This window comes from Chiloscyllium plagiosum, unplaced genomic scaffold (assembly GCF_037043375.1).
Source record: "Chiloscyllium plagiosum isolate Xiang-an unplaced genomic scaffold, Cpla_swu_hap1 HiC_scaffold_21, whole genome shotgun sequence".
NCBI lineage: Eukaryota > Metazoa > Chordata > Chondrichthyes > Orectolobiformes > Hemiscylliidae > Chiloscyllium > Chiloscyllium plagiosum.
In genome coordinates this window covers 8284484-8305243 of record NW_028270159.1, presented here as the reverse complement: position 1 = coordinate 8305243, position 20760 = coordinate 8284484, and the positions used below count along the sequence as shown (strand labels likewise).

Here is a 20760-nt window from a genome sequence, read left to right as displayed (position 1 = left end):
TTACACTCTGGGTACGCTGTGGCACTACACTCTGGGTATGCTGTGGCACTACACTCTGGGTACGCTGTGGCACTACACTCTGGGTACACTGTGGCACTACACTCTGGGTACGCTGTGGCATTACACTCTGGGTACGCTGTGGCACTACACTCTGGGTATGCTGTGGCACTACACTCTGGGTACGCTGTGGCACTACACTCTGGGTATGCTGTGGCACTACACTCTGGGTACGCTGTGGCACTACACTCTGGGTACACTGTGGCACTACACTCTGGGTACGCTGTGGCACTACACTCTGGGTACGCTGTGGCATTGCTCTGGGTACGCTGTGGCACTACACTCTGGGTACGCTGTGGCATTACACTCTGGGTACGCTGTGGCACTACACTCTGGGTACACTGTGGCATTGCTCTGGGTACACTGTGGCATTACACTCTGGGTACACTGTGGCATTGCTCTGGGTACACTGTGGCATTACACTCTGGGTACGCTGTGGCACTACACTCTGGGTACGCTGTGGCATTGCTCTGGGTACGCTGTGGCATTACACTCTGGGTACGCTGTGGCACTACACTCTGGGTACGCTGTGGCATTACACTCTGGGTACGCTGTGGCACTACACTCTGGGTACGCTGTGGCATTGCTCTGGGTACGCTGTGGCATTACACTCTGGGTACGCTGTGGCATTACACTCTGGGTACGCTGTGGCACTACACTCTGGGTACGCTGTGGCACTACACTCTGGGTACGCTGTGGCACTACACTCTGGGTACACTGTGGCATTGCTCTGGGTACGCTGTGGCACTACACTCTGGGTACGCTGTGGCATTGCTCTGGGTACGCTGTGGCACTACACTCTGGGTACGCTGTGGCATTACACTCTGGGTACACTGTGGCATTACACTCTGGGTACGCTGTGGCATTACACTCTGGGTACGCTGTGGCACTACACTCTGGGTACGCTGTGGCATTGCTCTGGGTACGCTGTGGCACTACACTCTGGGTACGCTATGGCATTGCTCTGGGTACGCTATGGCATTGCTCTGGGTACGCTGTGGCACTACACTCTGGGTACGCTGTGGCACTACACTCTGGGTACGCTGTGGCACTACACTCTGGGTACACTGTGGCATTGCCCTGGGTACGCTGTGGCACTACACTCTGGGTACACTGTGGCATTGCCCTGGGTACGCTGTGGCACTACACTCTGGGTACGCTGTGGCACTACACTCTGGGTACGCTGTGGCACTACACTCTGGGTACGCTGTGGCATTACACTCTGGGTACGCTGTGGCACTACACTCTGGGTACGCTGTGGCATTGCTCTGGGTACGCTGTGGCACTACACTCTGGGTACGCTGTGGCATTACACTCTGGGTACGCTGTGGCATTGCTCTGGGTACACTGTGGCATTGCTCTGGGTACACTGTGGCATTGCTCTGGGTACGCTGTGGCATTACACTCTGGGTACGCTGTGGCATTGCTCTGGGTACGCTGTGGCACTACACTCTGGGTACGCTGTGGCACTACACTCTGGGTACGCTGTGGCATTGCTCTGGGTACGCTGTGGCACTACACTCTGGGTACGCTGTGGCATTACACTCTGGGTACACTGTGGCATTGCTCTGGGTACACTGTGGCATTACACTCTGGGTACACTGTGGCATTGCTCTGGGTACGCTGTGGCATTACACTCTGGGTACACTGTGGCATTGCTCTGGGTACGCTGTGGCACTACACTCTGGGTACGCTGTGGCACTACACTCTGGGTACACTGTGGCATTGCTCTGGGTACGCTGTGGCATTGCTCTGGGTACGCTGTGGCACTACACTCTGGGTACGCTGTGGCATTACACTCTGGGTACACTGTGGCATTGCTCTGGGTACACTGTGGCATTACACTCTGGGTACACTGTGGCATTGCTCTGGGTACGCTGTGGCATTACACTCTGGGTACACTGTGGCATTGCTCTGGGTACGCTGTGGCACTACACTCTGGGTACGCTGTGGCACTACACTCTGGGTACACTGTGGCATTACACTCTGGGTACGCTGTGGCACTACACTCTGGGTACACTGTGGCATTGCTCTGGGCACGCTGTGGCATTACACTCTGGGTACACTGTGGCATTGCTCTGGGTACACTGTGGCATTACACTCTGGGTACACTGTGGCATTGCTCTGGGTACGCTGTGGCATTACACTCTGGGTACACTGTGGCATTGCTCTGGGTACGCTGTGGCACTACACTCTGGGTACGCTGTGGCACTACACTCTGGGTACACTGTGGCATTGCTCTGGGTACGCTGTGGCATTGCTCTGGGTACGCTGTGGCACTACACTCTGGGTACACTGTGGCATTGCTCTGGGTACGCTGTGGCATTGCTCTGGGTACACTGTGGCACTACACTCTGGGTACGCTGTGGCACTACACTCTGGGTACACTGTGGCACTACACTCTGGGTACGCTGTGGCACTACACTCTGGGTACGCTGTGGCATTGCTCTGGGTACACTGTGGCACTACACTCTGGGTACGCTGTGGCATTGCTCTGGGTACGCTGTGGCATTACACTCTGGGTACGCTGTGGCACTACACTCTGGGTACGCTGTGACATTGCTCTGGGTACGCTGTGGCATTACACTCTGGGTACACTGTGGCACTACACTCTGGGTACGCTGTGGCATTGCTCTGGGTACGCTGTGGCACTACACTCTGGGTACGCTGTGACATTGCTCTGGGTACGCTGTGGCATTACACTCTGGGTACACTGTGGCACTACACTCTGGGTACGCTGTGGCATTGCTCTGGGTACGCTGTGGCATTGCTCTGGGTACGCTGTGGCACTACACTCTGGGTACGCTGTGGCATTACACTCTGGGTACGCTGTGGCATTACACTCTGGGTACGCTGTGGCATTACACTCTGGGTACGCTGTGGCATTGCTCTGGGTACGCTGTGGCATTACACTCTGGGTACGCTGTGGCATTGCTCTGGGTACGCTGTGACATTGCTCTGGGTACGCTGTGGCATTACACTCTGGGTACACTGTGGCATTACACTCTGGGTACGCTGTGGCATTACACTCTGGGTACGCTGTGGCATTGCTCTGGGTACGCTGTGGCATTACACTCTGGGTACGCTGTGGCACTACACTCTGGGTACGCTGTGACATTGCTCTGGGTACACTGTGGCACTACACTCTGGGTACGCTGTGGCATTGCTCTGGGTACGCTGTGGCACTACACTCTGGGTACGCTGTGACATTGCTCTGGGTACGCTGTGGCATTACACTCTGGGTACGCTGTGGCACTACACTCTGGGTACGCTGTGGCATTACACTCTGGGTACGCTGTGACATTGCTCTGGGTACGCTGTGGCATTGCTCTGGGTACACTGTGACATTGCTCTGGGTACACTGTGGCACTACACTCTGGGTACGCTGTGACATTGCTCTGGGTACACTGTGACATTGCTCTGGGTACGCTGTGGCATTGCTCTGGGTACACTGTGGCACTACACTCTGGGTACACTGTGGCATTACACTCTGGGTACGCTGTGGCATTGCTCTGGGTACACTGTGGCATTGCTCTGGGTACGCTGTGGCACTACACTCTGGGTACACTGTGGCATTGCTCTGGGTACGCTGTGGCATTGCTCTGGGTACACTGTGACATTGCTCTGGGTACGCTGTGGCATTGCTCTGGGTACACTGTGGCACTACACTCTGGGTACACTGTGGCATTACACTCTGGGTACGCTGTGGCATTGCTCTGGGTACACTGTGGCATTGCTCTGGGTACGCTGTGGCACTACACTCTGGGTACACTGTGGCATTGCTCTGGGTACGCTGTGGCATTGCTCTGGGTACGCTGTGACATTGCTCTGGGTAGGCTGTGGCATTGCTCTGGGTACACTGTGACATTGCTCTGGGTACACTGTGGCACTACACTCTGGGTACACTGTGGCATTACACTCTGGGTACGCTGTGGCATTACACTCTGGGTACGCTGTGGCATTGCTCTGGGTACGCTGTGGCACTACACTCTGGGTACACTGTGGCACTACACTCTGGGTATGCTGTGGCACTACACTCTGGGTACGCTGTGGCACTACACTCTGGGTACGCTGTGGCATTACACTCTGGGTACGCTGTGGCATTGCTCTGGGTACACTGTGGCACTACACTCTGGGTACGCTGTGGCACTACACTCTGGGTACGCTGTGGCATTGCTCTGGGTACACTGTGGCACTACACTCTGGGTACGCTGTGGCATTACACTCTGGGTACACTGTGGCACTACACTCTGGGTACACTGTGGCACTACACTCTGGGTACGCTGTGGCATTACACTCTGGGTACGCTGTGGCATTACACTCTGGGTACGCTGTGGCACTACACTCTGGGTACGCTGTGGCACTACACTCTGGGTACACTGTGGCACTACACTCTGGGTACGCTGTGGCACTACACTCTGGGTACGCTGTGGCACTACACTCTGGGTACACTGTGGCACTACACTCTGGGTACGCTGTGGCACTACACTCTGGGTACACTGTGGCACTACACTCTGGGTACACTGTGGCATTGCTCTGGGTACGCTGTGGCACTACACTCTGGGTACACTGTGACATTGCTCTGGGTACGCTGTGACATTGCTCTGGGTACGCTGTGGCATTGCTCTGGGTACACTGTGACATTGCTCTGGGTACGCTGTGGCATTGCTCTGGGTACACTGTGGCACTACACTCTGGGTACGCTGTGACATTGCTCTGGGTACACTGTGACATTGCTCTGGGTACGCTGTGGCATTGCTCTGGGTACACTGTGACATTGCTCTGGGTACGCTGTGGCATTGCTCTGGGTACACTGTGGCACTACACTCTGGGTACGCTGTGACATTGCTCTGGGTACACTGTGACATTGCTCTGGGTACGCTGTGGCATTGCTCTGGGTACACTGTGGCATTGCTCTGGGTACACTGTGGCACTACACTCTGGGTACACTGTGGCATTACACTCTGGGTACGCTGTGGCATTACACTCTGGGTACGCTGTGGCATTGCTCTGGGTACACTGTGGCACTACACTCTGGGTACACTGTGGCATTACACTCTGGGTACGCTGTGGCATTACACTCTGGGTACGCTGTGGCATTACACTCTGGGTACACTGTGGCACTACACTCTGGGTATGCTGTGGCACTACACTCTGGGTACGCTGTGGCACTACACTCTGGGTACGCTGTGGCATTACACTCTGGGTACGCTGTGGCATTGCTCTGGGTACACTGTGGCACTACACTCTGGGTACGCTGTGGCACTACACTCTGGGTACGCTGTGGCATTGCTCTGGGTACACTGTGGCACTACACTCTGGGTACGCTGTGGCATTACACTCTGGGTACGCTGTGGCATTACACTCTGGGTACGCTGTGGCACTACACTCTGGGTACGCTGTGGCATTGCTCTGGGTACACTGTGGCACTACACTCTGGGTACACTGTGGCACTACACTCTGGGTACGCTGTGGCATTACACTCTGGGTACGCTGTGGCACTACACTCTGGGTACGCTGTGGCATTACACTCTGGGTACGCTGTGGCATTGCTCTGGGTACGCTGTGGCATTACACTCTGGGTACGCTGTGGCACTACACTCTGGGTATGCTGTGGCACTACACTCTGGGTACGCTGTGGCACTACACTCTGGGTACGCTGTGGCACTACACTCTGGGTACGCTGTGGCACTACACTCTGGGTACACTGTGGCACTACACTCTGGGTACACTGTGGCATTGCTCTGGGTACGCTGTGGCACTACACTCTGGGTACGCTGTGGCATTGCTCTGGGTACGCTGTGGCACTACACTCTGGGTATGCTGTGGCACTACACTCTGGGTACACTGTGGCACTACACTCTGGGTACGCTGTGGCACTACACTCTGGGTACGCTGTGGCACTACACTCTGGGTACACTGTGGCACTACACTCTGGGTACGCTGTGGCACTACACTCTGGGTACGCTGTGGCATTGCTCTGGGTACACTGTGGCATTGCTCTGGGTACGCTGTGGCACTACACTCTGGGTACGCTGTGGCACTACACTCTGGGTACACTGTGGCATTGCTCTGGGTACGCTGTGGCACTACACTCTGGGTACGCTGTGGCATTGCTCTGGGTACGCTGTGGCATTACACTCTGGGTACGCTGTGGCATTACACTCTGGGTACGCTGTGGCACTACACTCTGGGTACGCTGTGGCATTGCTCTGGGTACGCTGTGGCACTACACTCTGGGTACGCTATGGCATTGCTCTGGGTACGCTGTGGCATTGCTCTGGGTACGCTGTGGCACTACACTCTGGGTACGCTGTGGCACTACACTCTGGGTACACTGTGGCATTGCCCTGGGTACGCTGTGGCACTACACTCTGGGTACGCTGTGGCATTACACTCTGGGTACGCTGTGGCACTACACTCTGGGTACGCTGTGGCATTGCTCTGGGTACGCTGTGGCACTACACTCTGGGTACGCTGTGGCATTACACTCTGGGTACGCTGTGGCATTGCTCTGGGTACACTGTGGCATTGCTCTGGGTACACTGTGGCATTACACTCTGGGTACACTGTGGCATTGCTCTGGGTACGCTGTGGCATTACACTCTGGGTACGCTGTGGCATTGCTCTGGGTACGCTGTGGCACTACACTCTGGGTACGCTGTATCATTGCTCTGGGTACGCTGTGGCACTACACTCTGGGTACGCTGTGGCATTGCTCTGGGTACGCTGTGGCACTACACTCTGGGTACGCTGTGGCATTGCTCTGGGTACGCTGTGGCACTACACTCTGGGTACGCTGTGGCATTACACTCTGGGTACACTGTGGCATTGCTCTGGGTACGCTGTGGCATTGCTCTGGGTACGCTGTGACATTGCTCTGGGTAGGCTGTGGCATTGCTCTGGGTACACTGTGACATTGCTCTGGGTACACTGTGGCACTACACTCTGGGTACACTGTGGCATTACACTCTGGGTACGCTGTGGCATTACACTCTGGGTACGCTGTGGCATTGCTCTGGGTACACTGTGGCACTACACTCTGGGTACACTGTGGCATTACACTCTGGGTACGCTGTGGCATTACACTCTGGGTACGCTGTGGCATTACACTCTGGGTACACTGTGGCACTACACTCTGGGTATGCTGTGGCACTACACTCTGGGTACGCTGTGGCACTACACTCTGGGTACGCTGTGGCATTACACTCTGGGTACGCTGTGGCATTGCTCTGGGTACACTGTGGCACTACACTCTGGGTACGCTGTGGCATTACACTCTGGGTACGCTGTGGCATTGCTCTGGGTACACTGTGGCACTACACTCTGGGTACGCTGTGGCATTACACTCTGGGTACGCTGTGGCATTACACTCTGGGTACGCTGTGGCACTACACTCTGGGTACGCTGTGGCATTGCTCTGGGTACACTGTGGCACTACACTCTGGGTACACTGTGGCACTACACTCTGGGTACGCTGTGGCACTACACTCTGGGTACGCTGTGGCATTACACTCTGGGTACACTGTGGCACTACACTCTGGGTACGCTGTGGCACTACACTCTGGGTACGCTGTGGCATTGCTCTGGGTACACTGTGGCACTACACTCTGGGTACGCTGTGGCATTACACTCTGGGTACGCTGTGGCATTACACTCTGGGTACGCTGTGGCACTACACTCTGGGTACGCTGTGGCATTGCTCTGGGTACACTGTGGCACTACACTCTGGGTACACTGTGGCATTACACTCTGGGTACGCTGTGGCATTACACTCTGGGTACGCTGTGGCACTACACTCTGGGTACGCTGTGGCATTACACTCTGGGTACGCTGTGGCATTACACTCTGGGTACGCTGTGGCATTGCTCTGGGTACGCTGTGGCATTACACTCTGGGTACGCTGTGGCACTACACTCTGGGTATGCTGTGGCACTACACTCTGGGTACGCTGTGGCACTACACTCTGGGTACACTGTGGCACTACACTCTGGGTACGCTGTGGCACTACACTCTGGGTACGCTGTGGCACTACACTCTGGGTACACTGTGGCACTACACTCTGGGTACACTGTGGCATTGCTCTGGGTACGCTGTGGCACTACACTCTGGGTACGCTGTGGCATTGCTCTGGGTACGCTGTGGCACTACACTCTGGGTACACTGTGGCATTGCTCTGGGTACGCTGTGGCACTACACTCTGGGTACGCTGTGGCATTGCTCTGGGTACGCTGTGGCATTACACTCTGGGTACGCTGTGGCATTACACTCTGGGTACGCTGTGGCACTACACTCTGGGTACGCTGTGGCATTGCTCTGGGTACGCTGTGGCACTACACTCTGGGTACGCTATGGCATTGCTCTGGGTACGCTGTGGCATTGCTCTGGGTACGCTGTGGCACTACACTCTGGGTACGCTGTGGCACTACACTCTGGGTACACTGTGGCATTACACTCTGGGTACGCTGTGGCACTACACTCTGGGTACGCTGTGGCATTACACTCTGGGTACGCTGTGGCACTACACTCTGGGTACGCTGTGGCATTGCTCTGGGTACGCTGTGGCACTACACTCTGGGTACGCTGTGGCATTACACTCTGGGTACGCTGTGGCATTGCTCTGGGTACACTGTGGCATTGCTCTGGGTACACTGTGGCATTACACTCTGGGTACACTGTGGCATTGCTCTGGGTACGCTGTGGCATTACACTCTGGGTACGCTGTGGCATTGCTCTGGGTACGCTGTGGCACTACACTCTGGGTACGCTGTGGCATTGCTCTGGGTACGCTGTGGCACTACACTCTGGGTACGCTGTGGCACTACACTCTGGGTACGCTGTGGCATTGCTCTGGGTACGCTGTGGCACTACACTCTGGGTACGCTGTGGCATTACACTCTGGGTACACTGTGGGATTGCTCTGGGTACACTGTGGCATTACACTCTGGGTACACTGTGGCATTGCTCTGGGTACGCTGTGGCATTACACTCTGGGTACACTGTGGCATTGCTCTGGGTTCACTGTGGCATTGCTCTGGGTACGCTGTGGCATTGCTCTGGGTACGCTGTGGCATTACGCTCTGGGTACGCTGTGGCACTACACTCTGGGTACACTGTGGCATTGCTCTGGGTACGCTGTGGCATTGCTCTGGGTACACTGTGGCACTACACTCTGGGTACGTTGTGGCATTGCTCTGGGTACGTTGTGGCACTACACTCTGGGTACACTGTGGCATTGCTCTGGGTACGCTGTGGCACTACACTCTGGGTACGTTGTGGCACTACACTCTGGGTACACTGTGGCATTGCTCTGGGTACGCTGTGGCACTACACTCTGGGTACGCTGTGGCACTACACTCTGGGTACGCTGTGGCATTGCTCTGGGTACGCTGTGGCATTGCTCTGGGTACGCTGTGGCACTACACTCTGGGTACGCTGTGGCATTGCTCCGTCCGCCTCCTACACTCACAAATCTCTTTCACTTTCAAACCCAAACTCAGAAGGTTATTTACTGGAGCTCAATGTTATCATGGCTTTCAGACAGAGTACAGAAGGGGAATCTGTTTTCCCAGCTGGGAAAGTTAGTAATAAAAGGACACAGACCTAGGAACACGGGCAAGAGGGAAACAGAAAGGTCAGGAGGTTTTTATGTATCCAGCGAGTCATGAGAGCAAGGAGCAGATTCAAGAATCGCATCAATACTACGGAAAATAAAAAGGAGAAATTTGCCAGGCTGTGAGAAAAGGGCCAGAGTGAAGTGGGATGAACTGGGTGGGTTTTCTGAAGAGCCAGTACATGTACAATGGGCAGAACAGCCTCCTGCTACATTGGGTGGTTCTGAGATGCCTTTATTTCAGTAATGAGCAGGTGGGGGTGGCGGGGACGTTAAATAAATGAGAGCAAGTTAAAGGTTTGTGGTAAAGTGCTGCTAATTCACTAAGAATCAACATCTGGTCACCACCCTCTTCACACTTTGTAAAGGACACAAGGATTATGGAGACCATTCAGCCCCTCGACTCTACACTGCTATTCAACTACGGCTGATCTTCTGCTTCAACTCCATGTCCCTATGTCCTCACTGTCCAGAGTTTATCAGTCTCTACCTGGAATATATTGAAAAGGAATGGGAATGGGAGAAGGCTACTTGGCCCCTCAAGCCTGTACTATCACCTGAGCATTTCACAGTTTCAGCAGGATGAGAGTTCCGAAGAGTCTGAAGCTGCTGGGTGAAGGAATTACTCCCCCATCCCGAAATAACGAGCCTTTAAAAACCGAGAGAAACAAAAACAGAAATGGCTGGAAAAACTCAGCAGATCTGGCAGCATCTGTGGAGAGAAATCAGCATTAATGTTTCGGGTCCAATGACCCTTTTCCAGAACTGGACCTGAAACGTGAACTCTGATTTCTCTCCACAGATGCTGCCAGACCTGCTGAGCTTTTAAAGCAGTTTCTGTCTTTGTAACCAGCTTTTTATCCTGAGACTGGTTTCTTTTATTCGTTCACAGGACATCACTGGCCAGGCTAGTGTCTACTGCCCATCCCTAATCAGCCAGAGGGCAGTTAAAAGTCACATGTAGACCAGACCAGGTAAGGATGGCAATTTCCTTCCCTAAGCCACATTTCAGTGACCCAGGTGAGCTTTACCAACAGTCATGATCAGGGGTCCTCATTCGACTTTTCATTCCAGACTTTTACTGAATTCAAATTCCACCATTCGAACCTAGGTTCAGATTAGATTTGATTCCCTACAGTGTGGAAACAGGCCCTTCGGCCCAACAAGTCCACACCGAGCTTCTGAAGAGTAACCCACCCAGACCCATTCCTCTACCCTATATTTGCCCCTGACTAATGCACCTAACACTATGGGCATGGTTAATTAATCTGATCTGCACACGTTTGGACTGTGGGAGGAAACTGCAGCACCCGGAGGAAACCCACGCAGAAATGGGGAGAATGTGCAAACTCCACACAGTCAGTCACCCGTGGCGCCCAAAGCATGACCTGGGTCGCTGGATTAACAGGTCCAGTAATAACACCATTGGGCCATCACCTCCCCCATGATCCTTTACTCTCAAGATGGACCAGGAGCAGGACGATGGGACGAGTTTAGGTTTGGGATTATGTTCAGTATGGACTGGTTGGACCACACATTTAGATTCCTTCTTCTGTACTGCTGTCCCGTCCTGTCCTGCCACCTTCAATGACCATAGAATCATAGCGTCCCCACAGTGTGGAAACAGGCCCTTCGGCCCAACAAGTCCACACCGACCCTCGAAAGAGTAACCCACCCAGACCCATTCCCCTACATTTACCCCTGACTAATACACCTAACCTGCACATCCCTGAACACTGTGGGTAATTTATGGCAGGAGAAAGATTAACGTTCGACTCAATGTCATGTCAATCTCAGATAAATTAATCAGCTGGTTGTGTGCGTGTGTGCTATACATCCTGGGACTTACCAATATCATCTTGGTCATTGAGGTCAAATTCCATGTACTTCTCTGCAAAAAACACACAGACAGAAACATGATGAGATGAACCCCAGTGTCCTGCTGCCGACAATAACAATAACAGCTAGTGGCATTCCCTCACCGATAAACCTCATTCATATTGAAAACTCGACTTGGAATTGTGCAAGTCTTACATTCCTGGGAAATGGCCAGAAACAGAAACTTGCATTTATCTAGCACCTTTCAGCTAGTCCAACAAACCAACGACCTTCACACAAATACTGTAAGACACCATTCCACATCCAGCACCATCACGAGATGTTAAGACAGGTGACCAGTGTATCAATCACACAGTGTCAGTGTAACAATCACACAGTGTCAGTGTATCAATCACACAGTGTCAGTGTATCAATCACACAGTGTCAGTGTATCAATCACACAGTGTCAGTGTATCAATAACACAGCGTCAGTGTATCAATCACGCAGCGTCAGTGTATCAATCACACAGTGTCAGCGTATCAATCACACAGTGTCAGTGTATCAATCACACAGCGTCAGTGTAACAATCACACAGCGTCAGTGTATCAATAACACAGTGTCAGTGTATCAATCACACAGCGTCAGTGTATCAATCACACAGTGTCAGTGTATCAATAACACAGCGTCAGTGTATCAATCACGCAGTGTCAGTGTATCAATCACAGTGTCAGTGTATCAATCACACAGAGTCAGTGTAACAATCACACAGCGTCAGTGTATCAATCACACAGTGTCAGTGTATCAATCACACAGTGTCAGTGTATCAATCACACAGTGTCAGTGTATCAATCACACAGTGTCAGGGAATAAATCACACAGTGTCAGTGTATCAATCACACAGTGTCAGGGAATAAATCACACAGCGACAGTGTATCAATCACAGTGTCAGTGTATCAATCACACAGTGTCAGTGTATCAATCACACAGTGTCAGTGTATCAATAACACAGTGTCAGTGTATCAATCACACAGTGTCAGTGTATCAATCACACAGTGTCAGTGTATCAATCACAGTGTCAGTGTATCAATCACACAGCGTCAGTGTATCAATCACACAGCGTCAGTGTATCAATCACACAGTGTCAGTGTATCAATCACAGTGTCAGTGTATCAATCACACAGAGTCAGTGTAACAATCACACAGCGTCAGTGTATCAATCACACAGTGTCAGTGTATCAATCACACAGTGTCAGTGTATCAATCACACAGTGTCAGTGTATCAATAACACAGTGTCAGTGTATCAATCACACAGTGTCAGTGCATCAATAACACAGTGTCAGTGTATCAATCACACAGTGTCAGTGTATCAATCACACAGAGTCAGTGTATCAATCACACAGTGTCAGTGTATCAATCACACAGTGTCAGTGTATCAATCACACAGTGTCAGTGTATCAATCACACAGTGTCAGGGAATAAATCACACAGTGTCAGTGTATCAATCACACAGTGTCAGGGAATAAATCACACAGCGACAGTGTATCAATCACAGTGTCAGTGTATCAATCACACAGTGTCAGTGTATCAATCACACAGTGTCAGTGTATCAATAACACAGTGTCAGTGTATCAATCACACAGTGTCAGTGTATCAATCACACAGTGTCAGTGTATCAATCACACAGTGTCAGGGAATAAATCACACAGTGTCAGTGTATCAATCACACAGTGTCAGGGAATAAATCACACAGTGTCAGTGTATCAATCACACAGCGTCAGTGTATCAATCACACAGTGTCAGTGTATCAATCACACAGTGTCAGTGTATCAATCACACAGTGTCAGGGAATAAATCACACAGTGTCAGTGTATCAATCACACAGTGTCAGTGTATCAATAACACAGTGTCAGTGTATCAATCACACAGTGTCAGTGTATCAATCACACAGTGTCAGTGTATCAATCACACAGTGTCAGTGTATCAATCACACAGTGTCAGTGTATCAATAACACAGCGTCAGTGTATCAATCACACAGTGTCAGTGTATCAATCACACAGTGTCAGTGTATCAATAACACAGTGTCAGTGTATCAATAACACAGCGTTAGTGTATCAATAACACTGTCAGTGTATCAATCACACACTGTCAGTGTATCAATAACACAGTGTCAGTGTATCAATCACACAGTGTCAGTGTATCAATCACACAGCGTCAGTGTATCAATCACACAGTGTCCGTGTATCAATCACACAGCGTCAGTGTATCAATCACACAGTGTCAGTGTATCAATAACACAGTGTCAGTGTATCAATCACACAGTGTCAGGGAATAAATCACACAGTGTCAGTGTATCAATCACACAGTGTCAGTGTATCAATAACACAGTGTCAGTGTATCAATCACACAGTGTCAGGGAATAAATCACACAGTGTCAGTGTATCAATCAATCAGTGTCAGGGAATAAATCACACAGTGTCAGTGTATCAATAACACAGCGTCAGTGTATCAATAACACAGCGTCAGTGTATCAATCACACAGTGTCAGTGTATCAATCACACAGTGTCAGTGTATCAATCACACAGTGTCAGTGTATCAATCACACAGCGTCAGTGCATCAATCACACAGTGTCAGTGTATCAATCACACAGAGTTAGTGTATCAATAACACAGTGTCAGTGTATCAATAACACAGTGTCAGTGTATCAATAACACAGCGTCAGTGTATCAATAACACTGTCAGTGTATCAATCACACAGTGTCAGTGTATCAATAACACAGTGTCAGTGTATCAATCACACAGTGTCAGTGTATCAATCACACAGTGTCAGTGTATCAATCACACAGCGTCAGTGTATCAATAACACAGTGTCAGTGTATCAATCACACAGTGTCAGTGTATCAATCACACAGTGTCAGTGTATCAATCACACAGCGTCAGTGTATCAATCACACAGTGTCAGTGTATCAATCACACAGTGTCAGTGTATCAATCACACAGTGTCAGTGTATCAATAACACAGTGTCAGTGTATCAATAACACAGTGTCAGTGTATCAATCACACAGCGTCAGTGTATCAATCACACAGCGTCAGTGTATCAATAACACAGTGTCAGTGTATCAATCACACAGTGTCAGTGTATCAATCACACAGTGTCAGTGTATCAATCACACAGTGTCAGTGTATCAATCACACAGTGTCAGTGTATCAATCACACAGTGTCAGTGTATCAATCACACAGCGTCAGTGTATCAATAACACAGTGTCAGTGTATCAATCACACAGTGTCAGTGTATCAATCACACAGTGTCAGTGTATCAATCACACAGTGTCAGTGTATCAATCACACAGTGTCAGTGTATCAATAACACAGTGTCAGTGTATCAATAACACAGTGTCAGTGTATCAATCACACAGTGTCAGTGTATCAATCACACAGCGTCAGTGTATCAATCACACAGCGTCAGTGTATCAATAACACAGTGTCAGTGTATCAATCACACAGCGTCAGCGTATCAATCACACAGCGTCAGTGTATCAATCACACAGTGTCAGTGTATCAATCACACAGTGTCAGTGTATCAATCACACAGTGTCAGTGTATCAATCACACAGTGTCAGTGTATCAATCACACAGCGTCAGTGTATCAATCACACAGCGTCAGTGTATCAATAACACAGTGTCAGTGTATCAATCACACAGTGTCAGTGTATCAATCACACAGTGTCAGTGTATCAATCACACAGTGTCAGTGTATCAATAACACAGTGTCAGTGTATCAATCACACAGTGTCAGTGTATCAATCACACAGTGTCAGTGTATCAATCACACAGTGTCAGTGTATCAATCACACAGTGTCAGGGAATAAATCACACAGTGTCAGTGTATCAATCACACAGTGTCAGTGTATCAATCACACAGTGTCAGTGTATCAATCACACAGTGTCAGGGAATAAATCACACAGTGTCAGGGAATAAATCACACAGTGTCAGTGTATCAATCACACAGTGTCAGTGTATCAATCACACAGTGTCAGTGTATCAATCACACAGTGTCAGTGTATCAATAACACAGTGTCAGTGTATCAATCACACAGTGTCAGGGAATAAATCACACAGTGTCAGTGTATCAATCACACAGTGTCAGTGTATCAATCACACAGTGTCAGTGTATCAATCACACAGTGTCAGTGTATCAATCACACAGTGTCAGGGAATAAATCACACAGCGTCAGTGTATCAATAACACAGCGTCAGTGTATCAATCACACAGCGTCAGTGTATCAACCACACAGCGTCAGTGTATCAATAACACAGCGTCAGTGTATCAATCACACAGTGTCAGTGTATCAATCACACAGCGTCAGTGTATCAATCACACAGTGTCAGTGTATCAATAACACAGTGTCAGTGTATCAATAACACAGTGTCAGTGTATCAATAACACAGCGTCAGTGTATCAATAACACTGTCAGTGTATCAATCACACAGTGTCAGTGTATCAATAACACAGTGTCAGTGTATCAATCACACAGTGTCAGTGTATCAATCACACAGCGTCAGTGTATCAATCACACAGCGTCAGTGTATCAATAACACACTGTCAGTGTATCAATAACACAGCGTCAGTGTAACAATCACACAGCGTCAGTGTATCAATCACACAGTGTCAGTGTATCAATCACACAGTGTCAGTGTATCAATCACACAGCGTCAGTGTATCAATAACACAGTGTCAGTGTATCAATAACACAGTGTCAGTGTATCAATAACACAGTGTCAGTGTATCAATCACACAGTGTCAGTGTATCAATCACACAGTGTCAGTGTATCAATCACACAGAGTCAGTGCAACAATCACACAGCGTCAGTGTATCAATAACACAGTGTCAGTGTATCAATCACACAGTGTCAGTGTATCAATCACACAGTGTCAGTGTATCAATCACAGTGTCAGTGTATCAATAACACAGTGTCAGTGTATCAATCACACAGTGTCAGTGCATCAATAACACAGTGTCAGTGTATAAATCACACAGTGTCAGTGTATCAATCACACAGAGTCAGTGCAACAATCACACAGCGTCAGTGTATCAATAACACAGTGTCAGTGTATCAATCACACAGTGTCAGTGTATCAGTCACACAGTGTCAGTGTATCAATCACACAGTGTCAGTGTATCAATCACACAGAGTCAGTGCAACAATCACACAGCGTCAGTGTATCAATAACACTGTCAGTGTATCAATCACACAGTGTCAGTGTATCAATAACACAGTGTCAGTGTATCAATCACACAGTGTCAGTGTATCAATCACACAGCGTCAGTGTATCAATCACACAGCGTCAGTGTATCAATAACACACTGTCAGTGTATCAATAACACAGCGTCAGTGTAACAATCACACAGCGTCAGTGTATCAATCACACAGTGTCAGTGTATCAATCACACAGTGTCAGTGTATCAATCACACAGCGTCAGTGTATCAATAACACAGTGTCAGTGTATCAATAACACAGTGTCAGTGTATCAATAACACAGTGTCAGTGTATCAATCACACAGTGTCAGTGTATCAATCACACAGTGTCAGTGTATCAATCACACAGAGTCAGTGCAACAATCACACAGCGTCAGTGTATCAATAACACAGTGTCAGTGTATCAATCACACAGTGTCAGTGTATCAATCACACAGTGTCAGTGTATCAATCACAGTGTCAGTGTATCAATAACACAGTGTCAGTGTATCAATCACACAGTGTCAGTGCATCAATAACACAGTGTCAGTGTATCAATCACACAGTGTCAGTGTATCAATCACACAGAGTCAGTGCAACAATCACACAGCGTCAGTGTATCAATAACACAGTGTCAGTGTATCAATCACACAGTGTCAGTGTATCAGTCACACAGTGTCAGTGTATCAATCACACAGTGTCAGTGTATCAATCACACAGAGTCAGTGCAACAATCACACAGCGTCAGTGTATCAATCACACAGCGTCAGTGTATCAATCACACAGTGTCAGTGTATCAATCACACAGTGTCAGTGTATCAATCACACAGAGTCAGTGTATCAATCACACAGTGTCAGTGTGTCAATAACACAGCGTCAGTGTATCAATCACACAGTGTCAGTGTATCAATCACACAGTGTCAGTGTATCAATCACACAGCGTCAGTGTATCAATCACACAGTGTCAGTGTATCAATCACACAGTGTCAGTGTATCAATCACACAGTGTCAGTGTATCAATCACACAGTGTCAGTGTATCAATCACAGTGTCAGTGTATCAATAACACAGTGTCAGTGTATCAATCACACAGTGTCAGTGCATCAATAACACAGTGTCAGTGTATCAATAACACAGTGTCAGTGTATCAATCACACAGTGTCAGTGTATCAATCACACAGCGTCAGTGTATCACTCACACAGCGTCAGTGTATCAATAACACAGTGTCAGTGTATCAATCACACACTATCAGTGTATCAATAACACAGTGTCAGTGTATCAATCACACAGTGTCAGTGTATCAATAACACAGTGTCAGTGTATCAATCACACAGTGTCAGTGTATCAATCACACAGTGTCAGGGAATAAATCACACAGTGTCAGTGTATCAATAACACAGTGTCAGTGGATCAATCACACAGTGTCAGTGTATCAATCACACAGTGTCAGTGTATCAATCACACAGCGTCAGTGTAACAATCACACAGCGTCAGTTAATCAATCACACAGTGTCAGTGTATCAATAACACAGTGTCAGTGGATCAATCACACAGCGTCAGTGTATCAATCACACAGTGTCAGTGTATCAATCACACAGTGTCAGTGTATCAATCACACAGCGTCAGTTAATCAATCACACAGTGTCAGTGTATCAATCACACAGAGTCAGTGTATCAATCACACAGCGTCAGTGTATCAATAACACAGTGTCAGTGTATCAATCACACAGTGTCAGTGTATCAATCACAGTGTCAGTGTATCAATAACACAGTGTCAGTGTATCAATCACAGTGTCAGTGTATCAATAACACAGTGTCAGTGTATCAATCACACAGTGTCAGTGCATCAATAACACAGTGTCAGTGTATCAATAACACAGTGTCAGTGTATCAATCACACAGTGTCAGTGTATCAATCACACAGTGTCAGTGTATCAATCACACAGTGTCAGTGTATCAATAACACAGTGTCAGTGTATCAATCACACAGTGTCAGTGTATCAATCACACAGTGTCAGGGAATAAATCACACAGTGTCAGTGTATCAATCACACAGTGTCAGTGTATCAATCACACAGTGTCAGTGTATCAATCACACAGTGTCAGTGTATCAATCACACAGTGTCAGTGTATCAATCACACAGCGTCAGTGTATCAATCACACAGTGTCAGTGTATCAATCACACAGTGTCAGTGTATCAATCACACAGTGTCAGTGTATCAATCACAGTGTCAGGGAATAAATCACACAGTGTCAGTGTATCAATAACACAGTGTCAGTGTATCAATCACACAGTGTCAGGGTATCAATCACACAGTGTCAGTGTATCAATAACACAGTGTCAGTGTATCAATCACAGTGTCAGGGAATAAATCACACAGTGTCAGTGTATCAATAACACAGTGTCAGTGTATCAATCACACAGCGTCAGTGTATCAATCACACAGTGTCAGTGTATCAATCACACAGTGTCAGTGTATCAATCACACAGCGTCAGTGTATCAATCACACAGTGTCAGTGTATCAATCACACAGTGTCGGTGTATCAATCACACAGTGTCAGTGTATCAATCACACAGAGTCAGTGCAACAATCACACAGCGTCAGTGTATCAATAACACAGTGTCAGTGTATCAATCACACAGTGTCAGTGTATCAATCACACAGTGTCAGTGTATCAATCACAGTGACAGTGTATCAATAACACAGTGTCAGTGTATCAATCACACAGTGTCAGTGCATCAATAACACAGTGTCAGTGTATCAATCACACAGTGTCAGTGTATCAATCACACAGAGTCAGTGCAACAATCACACAGCGTCAGTGTATCAATAACACAGTGTCAGTGTATCAATCACACAGTGTCAGTGTATCAGTCACACAGTGTCAGTGTATCAATCACACAGTGTCAGTGTATCAATCACACACAGTCAGTGCAACAATCACACAGCGTCAGTGTATCAATCACACAGCGTCAGTGTATCAATCACACAGTGTCAGTGTATCAATCACACAGTGTCAGTGTATCAATCACACAGAGTCAGTGTATCAATCACACAGTGTCAGTGTATCAATAACACAGCGTCAGTGTATCAATCACACAGTGTCAGTGTATCAATCACACAGTGTCAGTGTATCAATCACACAGCGTCAGTGTATCAATCACACAGTGTCAGTGTATCAATCACACAGTGTCAGTGTATCAATCACACAGTGTCAGTGTATCAATCACACAGTGTCAGTGTATCAATCACAGTGTCAGTGTATCAATAACACAGTGTCAGTGTATCAATCACACAGTGTCAGTGCATCAATAACACAGTGTCAGTGTATCAATAACACAGTGTCAGTGTATCAATCACACAGTGTCAGTGTATCAATCACACAGCGTCAGTGTATCACTCACACAGCGTCAGTGTATCAATAACACAGTGTCAGTGTATCAATCACACACTGTCAGTGTATCAATAACACAGTGTCAGTGTATCAATCACACAGCGTCAGTGTATCAATAACACAGTGTCAGTGTATCAATCACACAGTGTCAGTGTATCAATCACACAGTGTCAGGGAATAAATCACACAGTGTCAGTGTATCAATAACACAGTGTCAGTGGATCAATCACACAGTGTCAGTGTATCAATCACACAGTGTCAGTGTATCAATCACACAGCGTCAGTGTAACAATCACACAGCGTCAGTTAATCAATCACACAGTGTCAGTGTATCAATAACACAGTGTCAGTGGATCAATCACACAGCATCAGTGTATCAATCACACAGTGTCAGTGTATCAATCACACAGTGTCAGTGTATCAATCACACAGCGTCAGTTAATCAATCACACAGTGTCAGTGTATCAATCACACAGAGTCAGTGTATCAATCACACAGCGTCAGTGTATCAATAACACAGTGTCAGTGTATCAATCACACAGTGTCAGTGTATCAATCACAGTGTCAGTGTATCAATAACACAGTGTCAGTGCATCAATAACACAGTGTCAGTGTATCAATAACACAGTG

The 20760-nt window shown here is 48.5% G+C and overlaps 1 protein-coding gene across 1 annotated transcript in view; it reads right to left on the bottom strand.

The window, feature by feature from the left end:
• The window catches only part of LOC122564977 (allograft inflammatory factor 1-like), a 113766-nt gene that overhangs the window by 29174 nt on the left and 63832 nt on the right, over positions 1-20760 (bottom strand). Inside the window, exon 4 of the mRNA XM_087998678.1 lies at positions 11520-11561. Coding sequence (XP_087854804.1) covers positions 11520-11561 — 42 coding nt within the window. The remainder of the gene's footprint in view (positions 1-11519; positions 11562-20760) is intronic.